Source organism: Eulemur rufifrons, chromosome 8, assembly GCF_041146395.1.
Source record: "Eulemur rufifrons isolate Redbay chromosome 8, OSU_ERuf_1, whole genome shotgun sequence".
Taxonomy (NCBI): Eukaryota; Metazoa; Chordata; class Mammalia; order Primates; family Lemuridae; genus Eulemur; species Eulemur rufifrons.
This window is the reverse complement of record NC_090990.1, coordinates 114794107-114817110: the sequence shown is the minus strand read 5'-3', so window position 1 is coordinate 114817110 and position 23004 is coordinate 114794107. Positions and strand designations below refer to the sequence as shown.

The 23004-nt window shown below is 53.8% G+C and overlaps 1 protein-coding gene across 2 annotated transcripts in view; it reads left to right on the top strand.

The window, feature by feature from the left end:
• Nucleotides 1-11484: 11484 nt before the first annotated feature.
• Nucleotides 11485-23004, top strand: part of SLC6A17 (solute carrier family 6 member 17) — a 30288-nt gene continuing 18768 nt past the window's right edge. For both annotated transcript variants that reach the window (XM_069479018.1, XM_069479017.1), the window contains exons 1-5: nt 11485-11770; nt 16310-16467; nt 18592-18718; nt 19459-19640; nt 21732-21842. In XM_069479018.1, coding sequence (XP_069335119.1) covers nt 11485-11770; nt 16310-16467; nt 18592-18718; nt 19459-19640; nt 21732-21842 — 864 coding nt within the window. The remainder of the gene's footprint in view (nt 11771-16309; nt 16468-18591; nt 18719-19458; nt 19641-21731; nt 21843-23004) is intronic.

Below are 23004 nucleotides of genomic sequence, written 5' to 3'. Positions count from 1 at the left end.
TCTGTCATCCTCAGAGGAGCAGGCCCATGCTGTCTTAGCTTGCCTGCCGTCTCCAAACCGCCCGAGATCTCAGTGGGGAAGTTCCCGTAAATGAGGGTGGGGAACCGGAACGTGAGCGTTGATGACCCCTCCCCCTCAGTGGACAAAGAGGACTTCCCAGAAGCCCTTGCTTCATAGGCTGCTGTCTTGTGGAGGTTCAGTCCTTTGATAATTCGTTTTCCTCCTCCTCTTCCTGTGAGTAATTTTTTTAATTAAAACATTGTTCATCTATAGGCAAATCCAGTTATTTTTAAAAATCTAATTAGATATTCACTATGTGCAGAAAACTCACATGTGAGAACATAAGCTCCGATGAGACATGAATTACCGTACTAGTCTCATGTTCAGAACCAGGTATGTTTCGGTAGAGAAGAATTTGGGGTCAGGTGAGTCTTAGGCTGCCTGAGTCCCCAGCTTTGAAGTTGAGGGTTAAAGCTCTGTTCTGCGGCCTCTTGAGGCATGGGAGGGGGACACTCGTGGGGCCAGAGGAGCCAGTGTGCCAGCTACCAGGCCCCGGGGCCATCTCATTGGCTGCAGTTGACCCACTGAGCTGCCACTCTGCCTTCCAGAGCCTACCTAGCAGGTCACTTAGAGATAGCAAGTTGCTTCTTGCTCCATTCCACCATTTCTAGTTACTGGTCTAATTAGAATTTCTGTTGGATTCGGTGCACCACTAATTTACCACCTGTTCTTTCAACTGCAAATAACATTCATTGGTCCACACCCCAAAATCCTACTGGTTGCATTTTTCTTTAATTACAAGACTCCTGGACTCCTATGGTTTTAAATCCCTCACCAGCTGTACACAGGGCAGAGTGCTATTTGCTAAAGCTACCTTGCAAGAGGTGTGAACAGTCATCCAATGGAGTAGTTCCAGCAGGTGGTGCCAGGTGAGTATTCAGTGAAGATGTGCTCCTTCCTTATCCTCCCCAGCTCTAAAGGAAGGAGAGCAGATGTTCCTGTGTTTAGTAATCCCAGCTTGTCCCAGGATGGCCTGGTGGGCGCTGTCCACGGTCCTGCCACAACACTGGGGCCATCTGCCTGCTAGTAATCTGGGAACTCCTCTAGAACAGCTGACCAGTCCCCCAAATTGCATTATGTTGTGAGCTTTGGGAAGGGACTTGGCTGAATGAGGAAGTTCCTGACCTTAGGAAGACATGGTGGTAGATGGGCTTGTTCCAACGTTGACTTCCTGGCTGAGATTTACGTGTATCAGTTTGCAAGGCAACATGGTACACTGCAGAACCTCCCAACCAGTGCCACAGATGGGTATCATGTGGCCCAGAAATCATGATGCCCTCATCCTTTGGAGTAGCCTGTGGTAGCCTAGGGTGGTGGAGCCCAGTGTGCCATACCAGCGTTATTTCCTCTCTGCCTCATGACGTGTAAAAGATTGGGAAGCACTAGTACATTGGAAGGTATATGGGCTACAGAGTTTGCTAGATCACGGTCTGAATGTCCCCTCTTCCACTTCATGGCTGGGTAACCTTGCGCATAATAGTTATCTTCTCTTAGCCTAGGCTTCTCCATCTGGAAAATGAGGATTATATTTGATCTCAAGTTGTTGGCAGGGTACATAACATATGTAAGCATAGTAGGTCACCTGTGATTTTTTCCAATAGGAGCGCTTTTCTGCCCAGCCCTCCACAAAGCTGCACTGAAACCTGGCGAGGAAAGAGACACAAACCCTTCTTGTTCTCAGGAAAGAGACATCATGTTGGGACTGTAATTAAGGGTTTCTGATCATTATTCCTTTAAGTGCTCTTCAGCAGTCTGTTGGGTAACTCAGGTAATTGGACACCCTTGGTTCTCTCTCTGAGACAAGAGAAAGTAGTAGCTTTAAGAAAATTCAGGTCAGAGGATTTGGGCAGATGCTGTGAGGGCCCGTCTGTCACCACTGGGGACCCCCATGAATGAGGAAAGAAGGGAGTAAGGCCTTCACTTGTTGCTCCTGGATTTTTATTTTTACATCTGATTTTTTTTATTTCCCTTTTTCCAAATGGGTATAGTTTCATGGATCCTCCATCTATCTAGGACCCAGTGTGCCTTTCAGCACCTGCGGCCCTCTGTGTCCCTCTGTCTTCAAAACCTAAACCTCCTCATCCAACAGCCTGAGCCACAGCTCCGCCACCACTTGCCCACCCTCCCTGGTGCTCACTGGTTGTCCTGTAAGCATCCAGAATCCCTTGTAAAGTAGTCGGCTCACATCACTCCTCTGCTCGAAAACCTCCAACAGCTTCCCATGAGCCTTGAAAGAAACTTCCTCCTTCCCACGGCCTGTGAGTCCTGCCTTCCCTGGACGCTCGCTGTCTTCCTGGCACGGCACCTGCCACTCTCCCTTGCTCAGGGCGCCTGAGGCACGTGGCCTCTGTCTGTTCCTTGTACTCACCAAGTCTGCTGGTGCTGCCTTGGGGCCTTTGCCCTCCCTGTCCCCTCTGCCCTGATGCTTTCCAGGATGTCCACGTGGCACATCTCCCACTCTCCTCAGGTCTTCGTGTCGCCTTACCAGAGCCTGCCTCCCTGCCCCGCTCCATGTCCTCACGCTCTCTAGTGTGTATATTTATTTGATGTATTTATCTATACTGCAGACATAGTGTATGTCTATGTGTGCACTATAAATTATGTATTTGTCTGCTTTTTAATTGTCCCTCTGCACTAGAATATAAGTCCCACAGGGCAGGGGCTCTGTTTGCTCTGTTCTCTGCTGTATAGAACAGGGCCTAGCCCACAGCGTGCAGTAACTATTTGTTGAAAGAAGGAAAGGAAAGGAAGGAGGGAAGAGAGAGTGAAAATAGAGGAATATTTTAAAACCCCGTATTCAGTCGTACCTCTAATTTGCAGGAGTCGCTGGGCTCCATTCTCCTTCCAGCCCAAGAGGGAAGTGAGGAGTCAGCTGGAGTACTGAGCCCGGCCCCCCCCACCCCCACGCCAGCCCCTGTGTCCTCGGGCTCCCAGGTGCTTGTTCCACCAGGTCCCGGGCGTCGTGGGACCGGGCTGGGCGTGCCACGATTCCCATGCGTGCCCATTTCCGCCGTGTTCTCGCACGAAGGGGCAGCTGGCACTGGTTCGCGGCAAGCGTCTGAGGGCCTGGCCTGCGGTGAGCACAGCCCTCGTGTTGCCTCCGTTCATACTCATGGCAACGCCGGGACGTGGGAGGCTTCGTCCCCATCTTTCCAGACCCGAGAGCTGAAGCTGAGGAGGGCTGCGTACTTTCTCCAAAGCACACGGCTGGTAAATGGCAGAGCGGGACTCAGATGTAGGGTTTCCTGGCTCTGAACCATGATCTTAAAGCCCACGGTAGCGTCGAGGCTGAGTCAGGCCCCAGAGTCAGACTGTCGGTGCAGATCCAAAGGCCTCCACCTTTTGACCGTGTGCCCGGGGATGAGTAGCCTTGTTTCATCAAGTCCAAGATGCCTATTTTTGCGCATTGCCACATCTTAAAATTGGGACATGACATGCAATCAAAATGGCTGTGGGACTGTGGCAGCAGTGACCTAGTTGGTGAAAACCTTCCACTGACGCTTTCTGGTAAGTTCAAGAAAGTGCCAGCATCAGAGGATCCTAAGTTCAATGAAATATAGGTAATTAATCCCTCTGAGCCTCCATGTCTTCATTTGCGAGATGGGAATCACAGCGGCTCCTACCTGGTACAATTCCTGGCAGAGTGAAAGGAGATTACGTCTGTGCAGGGCTCAGCACAGTGGTTGCCACAGAGGGCTACTCAGGGTCGTGGCCTGTGTGCTGCTGTTGTCATTGCTATCGTTACTGCACCCCACTGTGCCTTCAGCACTTCCCCCAGTAGATCCCTGGGCCCCTGAAGTCTAGTAAAGAGAGAACGCGTGGGGGGCATGGAGCTGCCGTTGCTTACGTGCCCGCTGAGCGTGCATCCCCCGCACATGCAGTGGGAAGGTGGAACCAAGAGGTCTGCGTGCACTGGCCCCGCCCACGCTTCCAGTGCCAGTTCCTCCCCCTCTGAGCCATCTGCCCCTGCTCCTGCTTCCTTTCCCTCTTGACGGAGAAAACAAAATATCGACTGAAGAGAACAGGCTTAGCAAATGCACCGCGAAGGTGAGGTGGGGTTGCAGAGGATCCTGTTGGCTCCTTGGCCTGGTTTGTTGTTTGGAACAGTCCCACTAGTCCCGTGGGAAGACTGTGCCCACCCAAAACTTACATCTCTGAGGTGACAATGGATCCTGTCTACAAAGCAGGGAGAGTGGAGCGCAAATACTGACTCCTTTAAAAGAGGTGAAAACTCATTGAATGATGGCCAGGCTTCTTAGTGTATCTTGGCTTTCAAACTGTCGCTTGAGGTACCCTTAGGGCATGGGATGCTCTTGGCATCAGAAAATGGGAAAAACTAGAAGCTGGAAAAATACGTCAGACTCCAGAAAATTTGGGGAGTTCAAAATGCACCAGTTCATTCATGTGCTCATTCACTTCATTCACATCATACTTATTGAGCTCATACAACAGTAGGACCTCAGGATTTGGCCTTGCAGAAGCAAAGGTGGTGTCAACTGCGACATGGAATGGAAGGTCGAAAACACAAACCTGGCAAATCTGTGAAATGGAGTAAAAGAATTACCACTCTGTTTATTTGACTTCTCGATATGCTTTTCTTGCTCTTTCTCCCTTGATCCATGTGGTAACCAGATAGGTAGCTGGTAGGTAAGTGTGGATCTCTATTTTACAGGTGAATGAGGAACAAGTCCTGGGGTCCTCCCCGCATACGCTGCAGGGCTGCACTCGATTAGTGTCCCCCCAGCTGGGGCACGCAGACTTCCAGTAGGTCTAAGTGTCTCCCTAGTCGGCCCGTTAGCATTTCACCCCTGCCTCTTTGTTTCAAAGGTGAGGCAGTGGTTAGGATTTCAACATGGGAAGCAGGTTATTCTCAGAGGATGGGAAGGCAGGGAGCCTGGAACAGCTGTAAGGGCCAGGTTCCACCCACGGAAATTTGTAGGATAACCTGCGTGTGCCAGCACTGGGCGGGCAGGGAGCGGTGAAGGGTGGGCACAAAGCTGAATACACCTTGGTTCCTGCCTTAAAGGAGCTTCCTGTTTAGAAAAGGGATGAGGCGTGTAAACAGTTAGCTGTACCAGGAAGTCGGATGGTAAAAGTGTAAAGTAATATTGTGAGGAGCGGGCGGAGAAGGGCAAAGGAGGAGGGTGTTAATGCTCACTCCCAGGGTGGCTGCAGGCGTCAGAGAGGCGAGGCAGTGGGCCCGGAGGCTTCAGGAGGCAGAGGAGGGGGAGAGGTTAGTGTGGATAGGGTGGGCATGGGCTGGGGGGCACATGGAGGCCCAGGAGGTGGAGGGGCCCAAATGCCTCGGAAGGGCCCGGGCTACCTTCAGTAGGTGGTGGGAGCGGGTGACACGAGGCAACGTGCAGGGTGGCCTGCGGGAAAGTGAGTTGAGAGCCGCCACAGACTTCTAGCCAGAGAGAAGGCCTAAACTCAGGGAAGAGCGTAGGAAGAGGACACATCTGTGACAGTTGGAGAGGGTGGAGGACAGGGAGGCCAAGAATGGTGTGGGGTCCTGGCCGGTGTGTCCTGGGCAAAAAACATCCCAGGAGAGCAGCCACCAAGTCAAGGCCAGGCCCTGTCAGGAGCAGTTTGCTCCAGGTGACTGTCAGAGGTTTCAATAAAACAATTAAAAATAATTTGGAGGACAGTTTGTGTCTCTGATAACCGTCTGACCTGTATTGGGCTCAGCGGAAGCCCAGAGGCTCTGAGGTAATTAGAACAGTTTGGGCCACGACTGCCTGTCACACAGAAACCAGGAAGCTGTGACGCCTCCTCTGCGGGCAGGGGACCCGGCCGCGTTGCCTTCTCAGCACCAGTTATACCTGAGTTGGACTTGCCTTTGGGGCCTGGGAGCGGGGCCCCCTCCCCGCTCTCGTCTCCTCGAGGCTCTCCAAGCTGCCCATTGCACAGTTTTCTTCTCAAGGACGGGCTTGGCCACAGAACCCTTTCCAGAGCCACGAGACCCACGGGCGGGGCACCGTGGGGTCGGTGAGGTGACCGCCTGCTCCCCCAAAGACGGAAGGTGACTGTCTGCTCCTCCACTCAGCTCCCCGGGGGAGTCTGACTCGGAAAGTCAGTGATTCCGTTCATCCCTTGAGTTTCCCGGTACAACCTTCCTGAGCAAGAAACACCCGAGGCCCAGGAGGCAGGTGCTCCGAAGGGCCAGCTTCAGCGTTCCAGAAGGGCCTCTCTCCCCTGCCCCGTCTCTGGCTGCTGTGGGGTGGGGAGGCTCCAGGTCATAGGGTGAGAGCAGCCATCTCCCACCCCCTTGGGCTCCTTGCCGATGCTGTGCTTGAAAAACTGTTGTGGAGCCACCAGCCCTCTGGCAGGAGATATTTTTACCTGTCTGCCTCCTAGTCGCACTATTTTTTTCTCCTTTGAAGAAGATTCACAGTTCACTCGCTCAGTCCTGCCTCTCTCGCATGAGCTATTCTGAGCTGGAAGCAGCATCTGTTGCTAAGTGACGAGCTGGCACCCAGGGCTTGCTCGGCACTCGAGCCCCTGTGCGTTGTGCTTTCAGTAATTGAGGCATTCCTTTCAGAGTGCCATGCGACTTCAGCGTCCGACGTGCTGCTCGAGAAAGCAACTCTCCAGCCCACCCCAGCTACTACAGGGGGGTGATGAGAGTGTGGCTGGGCTGGTTGTTAACACACCCCCACAATGCCCCAGCGGGCTCTTGGCCAACGGTGGGGGTGGCAGGACAGATAGGCTGCACAACCTGCTGCCCCTGGTGCCTGGGACAGAACGTGCCACGCGGGAGGGGCTCTTGCTGGATATATGCTAAAGCTGAAAGGGGCCTTGGAGACTGTTCACACCAACCCATTTTACACACAGGGAAACTGAGGCCTGGGGAGGTTAGGGCAATGGCATCAGGTTGTACAGTTGGTCAAGACCAGTACTTGGCCTCCTGACATCTGGATTCTGGCTGGCTTCACGCGGTGCAGGGGCAGAGAGGAGTCACTCCTCTCTGCGTCCTTTAGTCCCAGTGTTTGTCCCAGGCGATGCTTTGGGATCATTGGCTAGGAACACTTTAGATCCCCAGGGCCCTGGGCTGAAAACTGCCCTTTCACCCGTACCTGGGCTCCAGGCCTCAGGGAACTGGGGTGAGGGAGGAAGGGTTGTTCCAAGTTGCTGCCTGCACCTCGCCTTTAAAAACTCTTTCGGGCTAGAGAATGCAGTGAGCGCAGGAGAGGAGACCTGAGTGCTGACAGCTGCGGGGCCTGAGCCACGCCTTGTGCCACCCTGGCCTCAGCACCCCCGTCTGTAACCTAGGCTGCCAGCTCACTTCCCGGGCCGGGCGTGCATGGAATGGGCGCACAGGAAGAGGCACTGTCTGTGAGCACCTCCTGGCTGCCCGCTGAGTTCTCGGACCACTGCGACATATCCTCCCCGCAGCGCCGAGAGGTGGGCGCTGTTGGCATCCTCCTTTGTCCGATGAGGACACTGAGGCTCAGCCAGGTGAGGAAACTTGCCCAGGCCAGGCAGTTGGTACACAGTGAACCTGGGATTTGAACCCAGGCCATCTGATTTCTGAGCAGTATCACCACCCCATATTGTACCAACAGAGTATGTAAAAAATGTTTTTTTAAACGGTTTCAAACTATTACAAGTACGGCCTATATTTTTAGTAATAGTGACAATGCTAAACTTTTAATACAAGGCCTTGTTTTTGTTGGTAATAGTATTGCTGATCTTTTGAACTCAAGCCTGGAGCTGCGGGCTCTTGCCTGGCTTCCTTAGACACTGGGGTGGGGTGAGTGGTGGGGCTTTGAGGCGCCACCCAGCAACCTTAAGAGGTTGCCCATTCTCGCTAACAAAAGTGGGTTTTCCTGAGGTGGTGCAAAATACTTTCTCTACTTCCCACCTCTACTCCTGCTGTGAACTCACTTTGGCCCTTCCTGAGGAGAAATGGAATTTGTGGGACCAAATATAAACACGGGGACTTGCATAATTTGCAGTGCATAAAGGTAAACATCACGAGGCTTCCATGTAGCCATTGCCATTCGGATCCTTCGTGCGTGCCGAGCTCTGTGCTGGGCACTCCCTAAACAGCCACTCACAGCAGCCCTCCCTGGGAGGTGGGAACTGTCATTGAATAGATCCTTTTACCCATGGGGAGACTGATGCGTGCATAATTAAAGAGCCTTGTCCAAGAGCACACGCCCAGTGTGTGGCCAAGTCCTCGGTGGCTGCCCCTCACTCAGAGCCCTGCCCTCTCCCCACCCCACCTCCTCTGGCCACCTTGCTGTTCCTGAAATTCCCAGTGCTCCTTCCTTTTGGGGAGTTTTGTGTCTGGTGTCTCCTCTGCCGATGGCCTCTCAAATGACATTCAGCTCTCTGCTCAAATGTCACCTCCTCAGAGACACCTTTCCTGACTTCTCCCCACCCACCCACCCAGCATAAAAGAGCCACCTGCCGGCTCGCTCTGACCCTCCACTGGCTATTACATGATACATTCATTTCTTTAGTATCTGGCCCTTCCGTGCAACACGTAAACTCTGCAGGAGGAGGCACCTTGCCTGTTTTGTAACGTACTGTATTCTTTGCACCTGGAACAGACCCTGGTGTGCAGGAGGCACTCAGGAAATGCATGTCGGGTGAGTGAGTGCATGAGTGGATGAATTAAATGGGAACTCTCAAAGCCAGGCCTGTCTGACTTCAAGGCCCATGCCCCACACCCCCATGCCCAGCTTCTCCCTGTGTCCCCCCTGCTTACTGAGTCCGACTCAGTCTCCCCAGACGAGACTGTGCTCAGGGTGCCAGGAGAACCTATAGCTTTGGGCACTTCACTTCCTCTCTCTGGGTCTCAATTTCTTTGAATGTGAAATGGGAATGTCGAGTAGGGCAATTGCTAGGGGTCCTTTAAGCCTTAATTTCTAAGAGTCTGACCCTGCTGTCACTGGAGCATATTCACTGGGGACAGGTTCCAGTTGTGATTGCAGCTCAGCCCAGTGCTTCAGCTTGCAGATTTGTACCAGCACTCGGCATCCTGCAAGCCTGATGGCACAGGGGGTCCTCGGGTCCCATCCTGTGATGCAGGATGCTCATATGCATCAGAGACAGCTTGGGAAGAAGGAGGAAGCTCATACTGAGCTGATGCCGTGCAGTTGCTGTGACGCTGCTGTGGTCATCCTTCTCCGGCTTTACCAGAATGTGCTAACTTTGTCCTTGGGTTCTCCTAGTTTCAAAAGGTGCCTTTTTTCCTCCCAGCCCTTTCTCATGTTGGTGACCGGAGCTGCCACTCACTAGGCTATTTAGGGAGAAATATGGGCTCCATTTGGTCAGCATTAAGATAAATTCTGCAGACTTGCAGGAATCCCCCTTGGTTTTCTCCGGTTGTGGCTCGATGGTCGGTAAATCATACCTAATGCATTGCAGATTGTTCTGATCAAATCCCACTGCAGGCAGAGTAGCTGGAGGGAGGCTCTGAGCCAAGGTACCCTAGTGGTTGCAGCCTCCAGAGGGACCCTGGCCCTAACCCCCAGCTCTAGTCTTCAATAAAAGCTGTTGACATAGGGAAGGAGGAGGTGCCTAGACAAGCAGCCATTCCTCCAGTTGAGCACCCTGGGGACTGGGACCTGCTGAGTGGGGCAGGGGCTCATCTGTCAGCCCAGGGAAGGACACAGGCCTCCCCATTGCACAACTCCCTGGGGCCACCCTTCACTCGTGTAGTGTGGGCAACATAGCAGCCCCGGGGGAGGCTGAGGGCTGAAAGTTCCACAGACACACAAGGGACACCCCTGGGGCACCATCCAGGACACAGTGGGCTATTAGCTGGCCCACCGTGAAGTGAGTCCCAGCAGAGAGCTTCTTGTAGGGAATTCTGTGGTCTTTTAGGCAGGCTAGCTCCGTTCTAGTTACTCCAAAGCCCAAGACCCTGACTGTTCCTGGGTGGGAGGAGGCAGTCACTAAAGACCCACTGTCCCCCTTGAATGACGAGGGGAGGTGTTACCCACTAATGGGGTCCGAGGCCTGGCCTGGGGAGGGCCGGCCAACTCCACAAGCCTGCATGGACAGTTGTCCCCATCTGCTAGGCCTCCCAGCTTCCTTACGTGGGCAGCACCATCTGGCTGGCCAGGTCCCCTCGAAGGTTGGGCCCTTGCTGGAGTCAGGCAGGAGGTTGGGTCAAGGACAGCAGGAAGGGCAGCCTGTGCCCTTCTGCTGCACAGCGACCTTGCCTGTGCCGTTCAGGTGGTACTTGCGTACGAGGAGAACAAACGGAGCCCGGCTTTCCCTCAGTAAAGGAATTACAGAGCTGGGTAACTTACATCCCTAGAAAGATGCAGGGCAACTGTGGGCCGGGGGTGTGTGCGTGTTTAATTTTAAATCCTCCAACCTCCCCTTAATGAGGAAGTGCCTTGAAATGTAACGGAATGTTGGGATTCTTCAAAGGATGCATTTTCTTGGTGCTTTATTTCTTTAAGGGAAAGCATGAAAGACAAATGAGGGCTGGCAGGCGTGGAGGAGGGTTTGCCTCCCCTGCCCGTGTTGTGCAGACATTATCTGCTGTAAAACTGTCGCTGAAGGATGGAGAATCAGCTCTTGGCGGCAGCGGCCCTCAGATAATGTCAGTGCTGAGCAATGGCCCAGGATTTGTTGGCACCGAGCAAACCCCTCTCAGGCTCTGGTGCCAGAATCCTTAACTGTGCCTGGTCAGCTGCTCCCGCCAGGGGAACAAGGGGCCACAGGCGCTGGTGTCTGGGGCCCCACAGTGAGGGCTCCAGAGGCTTTTTTTTTTTTTTTTTTTTGCAAATATTAATGTCCTTTGAATAGCTTGGGGATCCTGTAAAAAGGCAGAGAAGGATTCAGTAGGTCTGGAATGGGCCTGAGATTCTGCATTTCTGACAAGCTCCTGGTGATGCTACTGGTACAAGAACTGCATTTTGAATAAAAAGACCCCAGAGAAGGCAGACACTGGCTTCCCTGGCTCCCGCCAGGTGGTTTTGGCTAAATAGAATGCAAGAGGGCTAGGTCTTGGCCACAACCTTGGCTACCCCGGAAGGGGAAGGCTGTGGGCACCTCCAAAGGGTCTTGAACACTCCAGGCCCTGCAATATGAAAGAGAGAAATGTCTTTCATGGATAACCCTTTATTTGGGCTTGGTGTATGGTTTTGCCTATTTTGTCCATTTGGTTTACCTTCTAATGATGCTCAGGGAAGGCCTGTGGGAAAATGGAGTTTGAGCTCCTCCGTGGGCACCTCCTGATGGGGAGAGAAGGCACGCTCATCATTTGCAGCCCCCGACCAGCCTCAAAGTGTGTGATGGGAAGTTGGTTTGGGTTGTGTCCACCTCCATGGTGTGGTCAGCTAATCCTTTCCTCCTCCCCTGGATTTGCAGGTCCCTGGATGAGAAAGAGCTGACAGCAGCTGAGTGCCACCTTCTCTGCGTGCTGGGGAGCGGGGCTGCACGGCCCAAGTGGCATCAATGCCTAAGAACAGCAAGGTGACCCAGCGTGAGCACAGCGGTGAGCATGTCACCGAGTCAGTGGCCGACCTGCTGGCCCTTGAGGAGCCCGTGGACTATAAGCAGAGCGTGCTGAATGTGGCCGGGGAGGCGGGCAGCAAGCAGAAGGCGGTGGAGGAGGAGCTGGACGCAGAGGACCGGCCGGCCTGGAACAGCAAGCTGCAGTACATCCTGGCCCAGATCGGCTTCTCCGTGGGCCTCGGCAACATCTGGAGGTTCCCCTACCTGTGCCAGAAAAATGGAGGAGGTGAGAGGCAGCCCCACCTGGACCAGGGTGCCCCGCAAATGGGCGCACTGAAGGGTAGGAAAGAACACCCCTTTGCTGGGGCAGAACTAGGGCCCTCAGAGGCTGGAGCTCAGGATTCCAGAGTAAAGCTCTCCAGGAATAGCTGCAGTGATGCTAATAGCTGTCAGGAAACTGTAGGGCATGATGGTAAGAAGGTGGGTTCAGACCCAGCGCCCGCTGGGACCTGTGCAAGTTGCCTGACTTCTCTGAGCCTCTTCTGCAAAATGGGGACAGTGTAGTTCCTGCCTCACGGGATAGCTGGGCGGATTATATAGCCTTACTTGCAGCACACATAACACACGCCTGACACATAGTAAAGAGCACTTATTGGCCATTATTACTACACACTTGCCAGGTGCTAGGCCCTGTTTTATGGGCTTAATGGACATTAGGCTTAAATGCCTGAAACTGCTGATATTTGAGCATCTTGGAACAACCAGAGTACCAATTTCGTACAGTTCAGCCACTGAATCCTCCCAACAACCTCACTCCTTAAGTGAGGAAGGAGTTATTATCATCCTTATTTTAGAGACTGCAAAACTGAGGTATAGATTAGTTAGGTATCTTGTTCAGGATCATCTGTGATTAAAGTTACAGCTAATGGTAAGGTCAGGGTTCAAACCTGCACAGCCTGGTCCCAGAGCCTGGGCACCGAACCACCACTCCTACTGCTTCCCAGGCACCACCTCACGCTGCCCCCTGTGTTTGAATCCCTCGTGAATCTCCAGTATCAAACCACTACCACCACGTCCAGCCCCAGCTGGGGAGAAGCCCCCAGGCATTGTCTCCCTGGCATCTCTGAGGTAGGCTGGAATTTTCCAAAGGCAGCTTGCTCTGAAAATAAGGGATAACTAACCGAAAATAAACAAAGAAAACCCCAACAGGCTGGAAACAATGACGTTTCCAAGCCTAGACCTCTGGTCCTGAGAAAGTCACCCAACAGAGCGCTCTTGTGCACCTGAGTCCCTGTGCCCTGGGACTGCACACTCCAGCCTGTTGGGGGGCCACAGCTTTGCAGGCATTTCAACCTAGCTCCTTCCCTCCGGCTCCGTGGGACTCTCCCCACGCAGCCTCTCCCAAGATGCAGCCTCCTTCAGGTTCGTTCCTCTTCTCTCCAGGACACATCTTTGCCTGGTTCAAAAGGCCACACCTGGCCGGGGGCTCCTCCTCCTTTCCAGTTTCCACTGAAGGGCAGGGAGCGAGAATGCCCACCTGAGCCTGTGTGTTTGAGTTAGGCTGGAGGCTTCTATCTCTCCACTATAGCACAGTATATTCACAACGTGGTCTTCTTGCTTGAAATATCTTTTTTTTTTTCCCCAATAAGTAACTGTCAATCAGAGCTTTGGTCTGCATGGCATGGTCACTGAGTTGGTATAAGACCAGCCCAAAGCAAAGATATAAATATATAGTTATAAAAGATATAAGATATCTTATATCTTATATAAGATATAAAAGTTTCCTTATGCCCTATGAGATGTTGAGAACAGCTCCAAGGCACCCAAAACAACTTCAGAGGACATGTGGCATTTGGGAATTTCCCTGGGAACCTCTACCTTTGTCCCTCCTGGCTTAGATGATCCGTTCTGCCTGGGTGCTTGGTGCTGAATCACAGAGTCCCTTTCTCTATCACACACACACACCCACTCACACTCACGCCCAGGGCAGTGTTCCTGCCTCAGTCTGCCCATTGGCAGCCAGTCGCCATCGCACCAGACGGAACCTCCCCCAGAAGGAAAGTGTTGTCAACCCTTAGGGTTCTGAGCTCTCCATTCCACGTCCCTGCCTTCATTGTTCCATCCTCTCTGATCCCTGCAGTCCCTTTTTATCTCTGCCTTTAACTGTTCTGTAGAGTACAGGTTTTATAGTCAGTCATCTTAAATACTTTTTAGAAGGAGGCGAATTATCACAGGAAGGAGACAGCTGTTTGGTGTGAGAGTCGATTCTACGTGCTTGCCATGGGTGATCCAGACGAACTTTGCTTAATTCTGAATGGAAACTCTGGAACTCTCCTTAGCTCCACTGGATGCTGACAGTTTCTTTATTCTGTATTCTCTTAGTCTTTTTTTTTCTTTTTTCTGTTTATTCTTACGAGAAAGAGGCAAATGTTCATCAAGTGCTTACACGGGTAAGTAACTCATTTAATCTTCACAGCAGTGCAATAGGTATAGGGTCGAAGTTTCTGAAATGGCCATTTTTGTAAGTCAACAATGATAAATATCAGAAATTTCACACCTACTATTTTCATTCTCTTTACACAGATGACAAAATAGCACAGAGAGACCCAGTAATTTGCCCGAAGTCACACAGTTAGTAAGTGGCAGAGCCAGGATTCTAACCCAGGAGGTCTGGCTCCAGGATTTGGAGCTCAGCTCCTATTCAATCTACATCTCAACAGGCTGAGGCCAAGGTGGTCTTTTAAACCTCAGGAATAACCTTGGGGTTTACAGAAGTGAGGCTCAGAGTGCTGACTGAGACAGACTTAGAGATCCGGGGGACGTCAGCGACCCTGGACTGTACTCCCCGAGGGCTGTGTTCCACTGCATTTCCCATTCCCTGAACCCTCCTCCCAGCTGTTCTGATGAATGACCTGGGGCTCCTGAAAGCCACTGAAATACCAAAGAAAATCCAGTTGTGTCCCCAAGTTGTATTTTCTAAGGCGGAAGAGGGTGTGGTTGCACTTCCAAATCATTTCAACAAAGATTGATATGAAAAAGTGCCTCTGATTAACTGCAAATTCTGCCCACCTTGACTGTAGCCCCTCGAGCACTCTGGTTAGCTTGGCCGTGGCGTGGGAGAGCTAAGCCAGGTCAGCGCCCTGAGGCCTGGCTGAGGGGGACAGGGCCTGGGTGGCAGCGGGCCAGTGCCCAGTCTTTGCCTCCAATCACTCTTTGACAGCACTCAGCTGGAAGCTCTCCCTGGTTCTCTGGGGAGAGGAGAGAGGCGTCCACAGGTGATGCCAACACCCTGAAACCCATCTCCCGGCACATGGTGCCCCACCCAAAGACACTGGGGAAAAATATAAAACCACCAAGGCTGTGAGTGCCTCCGCCTTCCTGCAGCAAATCACTTCTCTCTTCTTCCATTTCCCTGCACCCAAGACCAAGAGTCTGAGTTAAAGACAGACCCGGGGGCCTCGGTGTGGTGGTCCTTCAGGCCCTCCCTCCTTTGAGAACCATGATGGGGGCGGTTTGTTGGCGACCAGTTGAATTTATGTGTGCATGTGTGTGTCTAATGAATTAGATGCTGTTGCATCAGGCTCGGTGGGTTGCGTCCCGGAAGGCTTTCCTGATTAGCTGCATTAGACCCCGACCCTCCCTCAGCGTGAATGTGCTCACTTGGCCTGTGTGACTGGTTTGTGTGCACACACACAAACGCTGACATTGCTCACGTGAATCTGAGGGAGCTGCCTCCCCGGTGAATGGGTCCCAGGAGGGTGTCTGTGCCTTCTGCTGCTCCACCATCCCCTGCTGCCCCTGCCTGGCACAGAGTAGACCCTCACTGAACAGCAGATTGTTACCAAGTGCCAGGTTTTGTGCCCAGGAGATGCCTGGTCCCCAGTGTTCATTGGCAGATTGGGCACACGTTGGGCAGCACGTGGGATGTTATGGTATGGGGGGGCAGAGCAGCGTGGCTGGGGGGCTTCTGAAGACTCCTCACTTGCAAGGCTTGGTCTGGGAGTGCTGGGTGACCATCAGGGCCCTGGTGACCTGGGCTGGCCTGACATTGTTTGATAGACAGACAGGGCCTTGCTAATGGGACTAGGTTGTTGGCACAGCTGTCAGCGAGGTGCACTCGTCTGTGTCCGGATGTGGTGTTAATTCTCCTGCTAAATGCCCTGTCACTTGGAATCGAGATTGTATCTGCAGTGAGGCCCAGGACAGTGAGATTAATTTATCATCTGGAATCTTTAGTGAGATCTATTCTATCCTTTATGATCCTCCTGGCTACGCTTCCCTGAACTGCTAATTTCGCTCCCGTTCCTCCCAATTAGCAGCTGTAGATTAATGGTGAAGCTGGTCAGACCCTCTCTCCCTGGAAAGCGTCCAAGCTCTGCTTCCCTGGAGCTGCCCGGTGTGCTGTGTCAGCGTCTGGCCTGGGCACACCCAGCGAGCCGTGTGCCATCTGGGGCTGCTTGTCTGTGGGCGGGAGGGGGTGTGAACAGGTGTCCACAGAGCACCTCATAAGGTGACTGTGTGTGTCTGCATGTGACTTGACATGTGGATTCCCGAGTGGCAGCGTGGTGTCTGTCCCTGAGCCTGGCCTCGTGAGTGGGAGACGTTGACAGACATTTGGCTCCTCCCAGCGCGTTTTCAGGTCTGGGGAGTCAAGGGGCAGAAGGAGGGTCTGGGTGGGCCAGTGTGTGTTAGGTCCCCCGTGGGTCAGACCATTCACGGAGGAGCACGGGGTCTGGGCTGAGGCTGGAGGCCACGGCTGCCACCCCTTCCCTCGCCCAGCTGCTATGCTCTAGACACCCTCTGAAATCCCGCCCCCTCCCCACAGGTGCCTACCTGGTGCCCTACCTGGTGCTGCTGATCATCATTGGGATCCCACTCTTCTTCCTGGAGCTGGCCGTGGGCCAGAGGATCCGCCGCGGCAGCATCGGTGTGTGGCACTACGTGTGTCCCCGCCTGGGTGGCATCGGCTTCTCCAGCTGCATAGTGAGTCGAGGGCTGGGGACAGGCACTGAGCGGCAGGCAGGGGGGCTGCTCTTGGGTACTGGGGAGGAGGTCTCCGAGTTCACAGGCCAGAGTGCGGGGCCAGGACAGGGCAGGACGGGGATCTTCAACGTGAGAATTGCTTCCAGCTTGTGTCTCGGGACCACAGTCCACGTATTCCCTGAACTGAAAGCTGACCGCACGCCTGTAACAGCATGCGATATTTGCAGCTGGTGCTAAGGAGGAAAAGCTGGGACATCTCAGCCGGAGTTCTCTGGGGACATAGAGGCCGTGCCAAATACCCCTCTCTGCTGACCAGCCCGGCAGCTCCGCATGAGGGCGGTCCTTCCTCTTTCCTTGGTCAAAGAATATTTTAGTTGGGCGAGTGGGTCGCTCAAGAAAAGGCACACCTGGGGCTCAGTGTCCCCTTGCCATTTTGCTGAGACGATGAGCAGAGTCAGAGGACTCAAACAGGAAGGAACCTTGTGGTCAACCCAGGACGGGTGAGTCTTTGGAACAGTGGGAGACAGGGAGACCCCACTGACCCAGGATGAGGAACTCCATGAGGGCTCCAGGCTCGTCCACAAGGCCGCAGGTGAGGCTCTGCACAGAACTCTAGGTGAGGAAACTAAGGGCATAGCCCGCAGGTGCCCATGCTCACAGCAGGGATAAAATCTGGAATGTGCTGCTGGAAAGGACTAAGCACTCTCTCAGGCCTGGCAGCAGGGACAGCCCAAACCTGCCTCAGGCAGAGACTGGGGCGGGGGGGCGGGGGGGGGGGCGGGGTGCAGGGGGCTGTTGCAGCCCCTGCTCTCATGCCAGCCACCACCTCTGCACAGGTCAAAGGCAGCGTGCTCTGCTGGCGCTGGCCACGTGTGTATGCACAGGAGTGTGTGTGTGGGCTCCCACTTGGACGAAAGCACCTAAGTAAAAGCAGGTGTCTCTCTGTCTGTATTCCCACTAAGCTTTGTTCTGTGAGTGTCTGGGCCTGCACACAGGTGCTCAGGTGAGACTGACTGCCCAGCATCCACGGATGCTGGAGACAGCCAGGCCCCTGGAAGGGAGCCCTCAGCATCCAGAGTGGACGCAGCAGATCCCTGCCTGTAAAAACATTGCTTTCAAAGAAAGCCCTTAGACCCTCAGTCAGACTCCATGTACTCCTATTTTAAATAAAATTCTGCAAAGGTTAGTTATTGTGTTTCCAAGAAATGAAAACTGACATCTTTCTAGAGACAGGCTGCTAACAACACCAAAGAGAAAATAGAATCCCTGAGAGAAGAGAGGACACGGGGGACCAATCAGAAGCATCCACAAAATCTCAAAAAGTGCAGCGGTCTGGGGGCCAAAGCCGTGCAGGGGCCAGAGCTGTGCTGCCTCCAGCCCTGCAGGGCATCCCTGTGAATACGAGCCCGAGTCATCCGGAAATGATGGCGAAGTGCCTTGAGTATCTCAGAAGAGTTTCAAACTGGAAATGATTAACATTTTTTAAGAGTTTGTTGCTTAAAGGAGAGAACTTTAATATCTGAAAAATTCCTTTGTGGATTCCCTGAATACCAGATGAATGGAGGATTGAAAGGAGGCCCTCAACTGCCCACATCTCATCCCTCCTCTTCCTCCTTCAAGGCTGTGCCACTCTGTTCTTTGTCATTCCTGGTGCTGCTGGGCCTTGGTTGGAGTGTGGGGGTGGGGTGGAGTGTGGGGGTGGAGTGTGGGGGTGGGGTGGAGTGTGGGGGTGCAGTGTGGGGGTGGGGTTGGGGTGTGGGGGGGGTGGGGTGGAGTGTGGGGATGGAGTGTGGGGGTGGGGTGGAGTGTTGGGGGTGGGGGTGGAGTATGGGGGTGGGGGGTGGAGTGTGGGGGTGGGGTTGGGGTGTGGGGGGTGGGGTGGAGTGTGGGGGTGGGGTTGGGGTGTGGGGGGGTGGGGTGCAGTGTGGGGGTGGAGTGGGGGGGTGGGGTGCAGTGTGGGGGTGGAGTGTGGGGGTGGGGTGGAGTATGAGGGCGGGGGTGGAGTATGGGGGTGGGGTTGGGGTGTGGGGGTGCAGTGTGGGCGTGGGGAAGAGTGTGGGAGGTGGGGTGGAGTAGGGGTGGGAGTTCAGCCTCTGAGACCCCTGCACAGACCCTTGTCCTCAGGTCTGCCTCTTTGTGGGGCTGTATTATAATGTGATCATCGGGTGGAGCATCTTCTACTTCTTCAAGTCCTTTCAGTACCCGCTGCCCTGGAGTGAATGTCCTGTCATCAGGAATGGGACGGTGGCAGGCAAGTATGGAGCCCCAGCTGGGGACGCCCAGCTAGCCCTTGTCCCAGGAAGGGGTCTATCAGGCGTGATGCACAGACTTGGGCGTCACCTTAACATCTCTGATCCTCATTTCCTCTTCCCCGGTGTGATAATTCCCCAGTGTGAATTATCTTTTTCTGGCTTATTTCTTATGGGGATTGAGTAAAATAATCAGAGTAGGTAAAACTCTGGAAGTTGTGACCTTTGCTTAGTTGTTATGAATTGCTCTGTGTTATTCTAACACCATGCTTTCTGGGAACGATTTTAATTTGCATGCCAGTCCTATAAAGGGCTGGATGATTATCCCACTTCACGAATAGGAAAACTGAGGCCCAGAGTGACTTTCCTGTGTTCACACCACCATTTAACCAATGATCTGGGATGAGAACCCAGGTCTCCAGCTCCCAGCTCAGGACCTTCCCCAAGGAACATTAGGCCAGTTCAGCCTAACCCTTCCTACCTTCCATGGAAGACGTGGGCAGGGGTGGCGTGGGTGGGAATTCAGCCAGGTCAGTGTGTCCTGAAGCCCCCCAGGCCCATCAGGAGCCCAGGATTCCCCAGGGCCTGCCAGACCGCGGCTAACCCAGAACGAGCACAGCCCCTCCCGGCTGCCCGGCCTCAGCCTCCCCTCCACTCGCTGCTGCCCTGAGTGGGGTCCAGCAGAGGAAGTGGCCCCACAGGTCCTGCCACAGAGGCCCTGTAGCCTTTGCTGCTGTTTCAGTGGTGGAGCCAGAGTGCGAAAAGAGCTCAGCCACCACCTACTTCTGGTACCGAGAGGCCTTGGACATCTCTGACTCCATCTCGGAGAGTGGGGGCCTCAACTGGAAGATGACCCTATGCCTCCTCGTGGCCTGGAGCATTGTGGGCATGGCTGTCGTCAAGGGCATCCAGTCCTCGGGGAAGGTGAGTGGTGGGGGCACCCAAGACCCAAACAGGGAGCAGCAGAAGGACAGAGAGGACAGAGAATCCCGGGTCACCCCCATGCAGGGTCCTACAGGTGGGCTTGGGCTCGGGAGGGCTCCAGATAGGACACAGGCCCCCAGAGGCGGGGGTGGGAGTCTGACTGCTGCAGGATTGTTCACTGCAGACAGCTGCCAGGAGTGGGCTGGGAGTGAGCCTGCTGGAAAATCATTGCCCCGACCTGCAGCCACCTCCATGCCCGGATAGCTCAGGCCTGCCCTGCAAACAAAGTGTTAACCCAGGGACATCTGCCTAGATTCTGGCCCCTCAGGTTCCCAGGCAAAAGCCCTGGAAGAGCCTGCTCTAAGAAATTTTTGGTGAAAACCAACAGCTTTCCATGCCTCCAGCTAAAGGGCCCTTTGAGCTGGTGGGTGCTAGGAGTGAAGGGCACCTTGGAGGCCTCGGGGGAGCAGCTCCACAGCAGTCTCTAAGGGGCAGGCCAGCCAAGCCCCAAGCTTTTCCCAGCAGTTCAGATCCCTTTTAAATAAGAGGCCTTTCTCGCCTGTCACATATCAGCATTCATGGGCTGCCAGGGGTGGAAAGGACATTAGAGATCCGATAGCTGAATTTATTAATATTCATTTCACACATGAGGAAACTGAGGCCCAGAGAGGGGAAGGCGCCTCACCTACCGTCACACAGCCAGCCGGTCTCACAGCTGGAACTAGAGCTCTGGCTGGTTGAGGCTCTCAGTTCTTTGCCTGACTTGATAATCGAGGAAGCTAAGCTCTAGAGAGGAAGCTAAGCTCTAGAGAGGAGGCTAAGCTCTAGAGAGGAGGCTAAGCTCTAGAGAGGAAGCTAAGCTCTAGAGAGGAAGCTAAGCTCTAGAAAGGTAGGCATCCAGCTGCCACCCTCCCCTCTCCAGAGGCCCGAATAAGAGCTGATGCTTCACGGCACTTCTCAGGTACTGCCACCTGTGTGAACACACTTGGTTCACAACAACCTTATGGACTAGAATTATTACACCCATTTTAGAGGTGAGCCGATAGAGGCACATCGAGGTTAAATGAATCGCCTGGGGTCACGTGGTGGCTAAATGGTAGAGCCAGGATGAGAACTCAGGCAGTCTGGCTCTGGGCATGCGCTCTCTTGACCTTTACAGCATTCGGCCCAAACAGCCCTCTTGATTTGTTTCAGTGCAGCAAACCTTCCGCGAGCATCTCCTTTGTGTGAGGCTCTGTACCAGGCACACAGGGACGTGGAGACGAGCAAGAAATGCGTATTCTAGAAAACAGCACAGGATTTATAATCGCTAGGGGCTAGGTCCTGCATCACATCTTTTCTGCTTGGGAGCCAAGTCTGTAACCTCCTGGATGTCTTGTGTCAAAGAAACTCTAGGGCCCAACTTTTGGGCCCGGTGCGGTGGCTCACGCCTGTAATCCTAGCACTCTGGGAGGCCGAGGTGGGTTGATCGCTCGAGGTCAGAAGTTCGAGACCAGCCTGAGCAAGAGCGAGACCCCATCTCTACTAAAAATAGACAGAAACTATCTGGCCAACTAAAATATATATAGAAAAAATTAGCCGGGCATGGTGGCGCATGCCTGTAGTCCCAGCTACTCGGGAGGCTGAGGCAGTAGGATCGCTTGAGCCCAGGAGTTTGAGGTTGCTGTGAGCTAGGCTGACGCCACGGCACTCACTCTAGCCCGGGCAACAGAGTGAGACTCTTGTCTCAAAAAAAAAAAAAAAAAGAAAAGAAAAACTGTAAAGACAGGGGAGTCCTTTGGGGGTCCGCAGGAGGCATGAGACATGGGAAAATGAGGAGTTGAGAGCAAAGGGCTCCCTTGCCCCCTTGGCAGCCCTTGAAAGGAGAACACCAGCCCCAGGCACAGCCGTGCCGACTCCAGCTTGTCCTGCTCCTGCTTCTGCCTTGGCTCGGTGCCTGACATGTGCTGGGTTTGGCCCTGTGCCCAGGGGTCCAGGGCTCTGCTTTCTTCTGCCATAAGAGGAGGCTCATGTGCCCCAGCTGTGAGCGGGGAGAGGAATGCCAGCTGCCAAGGGTCTCTGCCTGACCGTGGGTCCCTGTCCTCTCTGTAGGTGATGTATTTCAGCTCCCTCTTCCCCTACGTGGTGCTGGCCTGCTTCCTGGTCCGAGGGCTGCTACTTCGAGGGGCAGTCGATGGCATCCTCCATATGTTCACTCCCAAGGTAAGGATTTAGGGCTCCTACACACGCCAAGGGACATGGACAGGTCCACTGGATCTGGTCAGCTTCATGCAATTTAATGTGCACTGCACGCCTGCTATGTGTTGGATGTCGTGTCAGGCCCTGGAAGGATGCACAGCTTCCGGAAGGGGGGATGGGCCCTGCCCTTAAGGTTCCAAGGAGAGGGACATCACATCAATTTGGGTGAACTTAGCAAAAGCTTCAGGGAGGAGATGACATCTGAAATGAGCGTATGAAGCAGGTAGGATTGCAATGAGCAGCCGTAGGACACTGTGATCAAAGGGAATCACATGGGCAAGGATGCAGGAAACACCCGGCATGCTTGAAGCAATGATGGGAAGTCAGGTCTGGCTGGGGCACAGGGGCAGGGGGCTTCATTCATTCATTCATTCGTGGGGGGTTTCATTACACGACAGCAGGAACCCAGAAGACACCTAAGAGAAGGGAATTCCTGGGAATCCCACTTTGTACCCAAATCAGAGATGAAGTTACTGTTCTATTACAGAAAACAGACCATGTGGGTAGTGATTTTAGCCTTACGGAACCCATTCATGCCTCCTCTCAATGCTCTCGGTAGCCCAGGGTGGGAGACAAGCAGGACAGGCAGGATCACTGTTCATGTTTCACAGAGGCACAGGCGCCCTGAGGATGTGCACCCAGGTTCCCTAACGGTAGTCTGTCCCCGCCTGTGGCCTGGCCTCTCTATGACCCTTCAGACCACTGCGCAGAGCTGGCATGAGTCCGTCCACTGAGGAACAAGAGATTTCCCAATGCAGACTGACGTGCCCTTCAGGTTGCCCCAGGCCTTGAGCATGAGTAACCAGCTGGTCAGGCTGAGAAGTCGCCTCCGAATGCCAGCTGAGCAATGAGCAACCATAGGGGCCTGGTGAGGGAACAGCCCACGGGCACAGGGTCAGAACTCAGCCAGGCCAGCTTGAGGTCCTCAGTGCTCATTGATGCCACCTCTCATGTGTGCATGCATGCACACACAGATACACACACACACACACACACACACACACGCTAATCCTTACACAGACAGCTCATGCAGATGACATAGGAAAACCCAGTAGGGCTTGAAATCCCCATTCGCTCCTGACTTCCCTGCCCTGCTGCTATGAATAGGCTCCTGATGGGGGGTGGT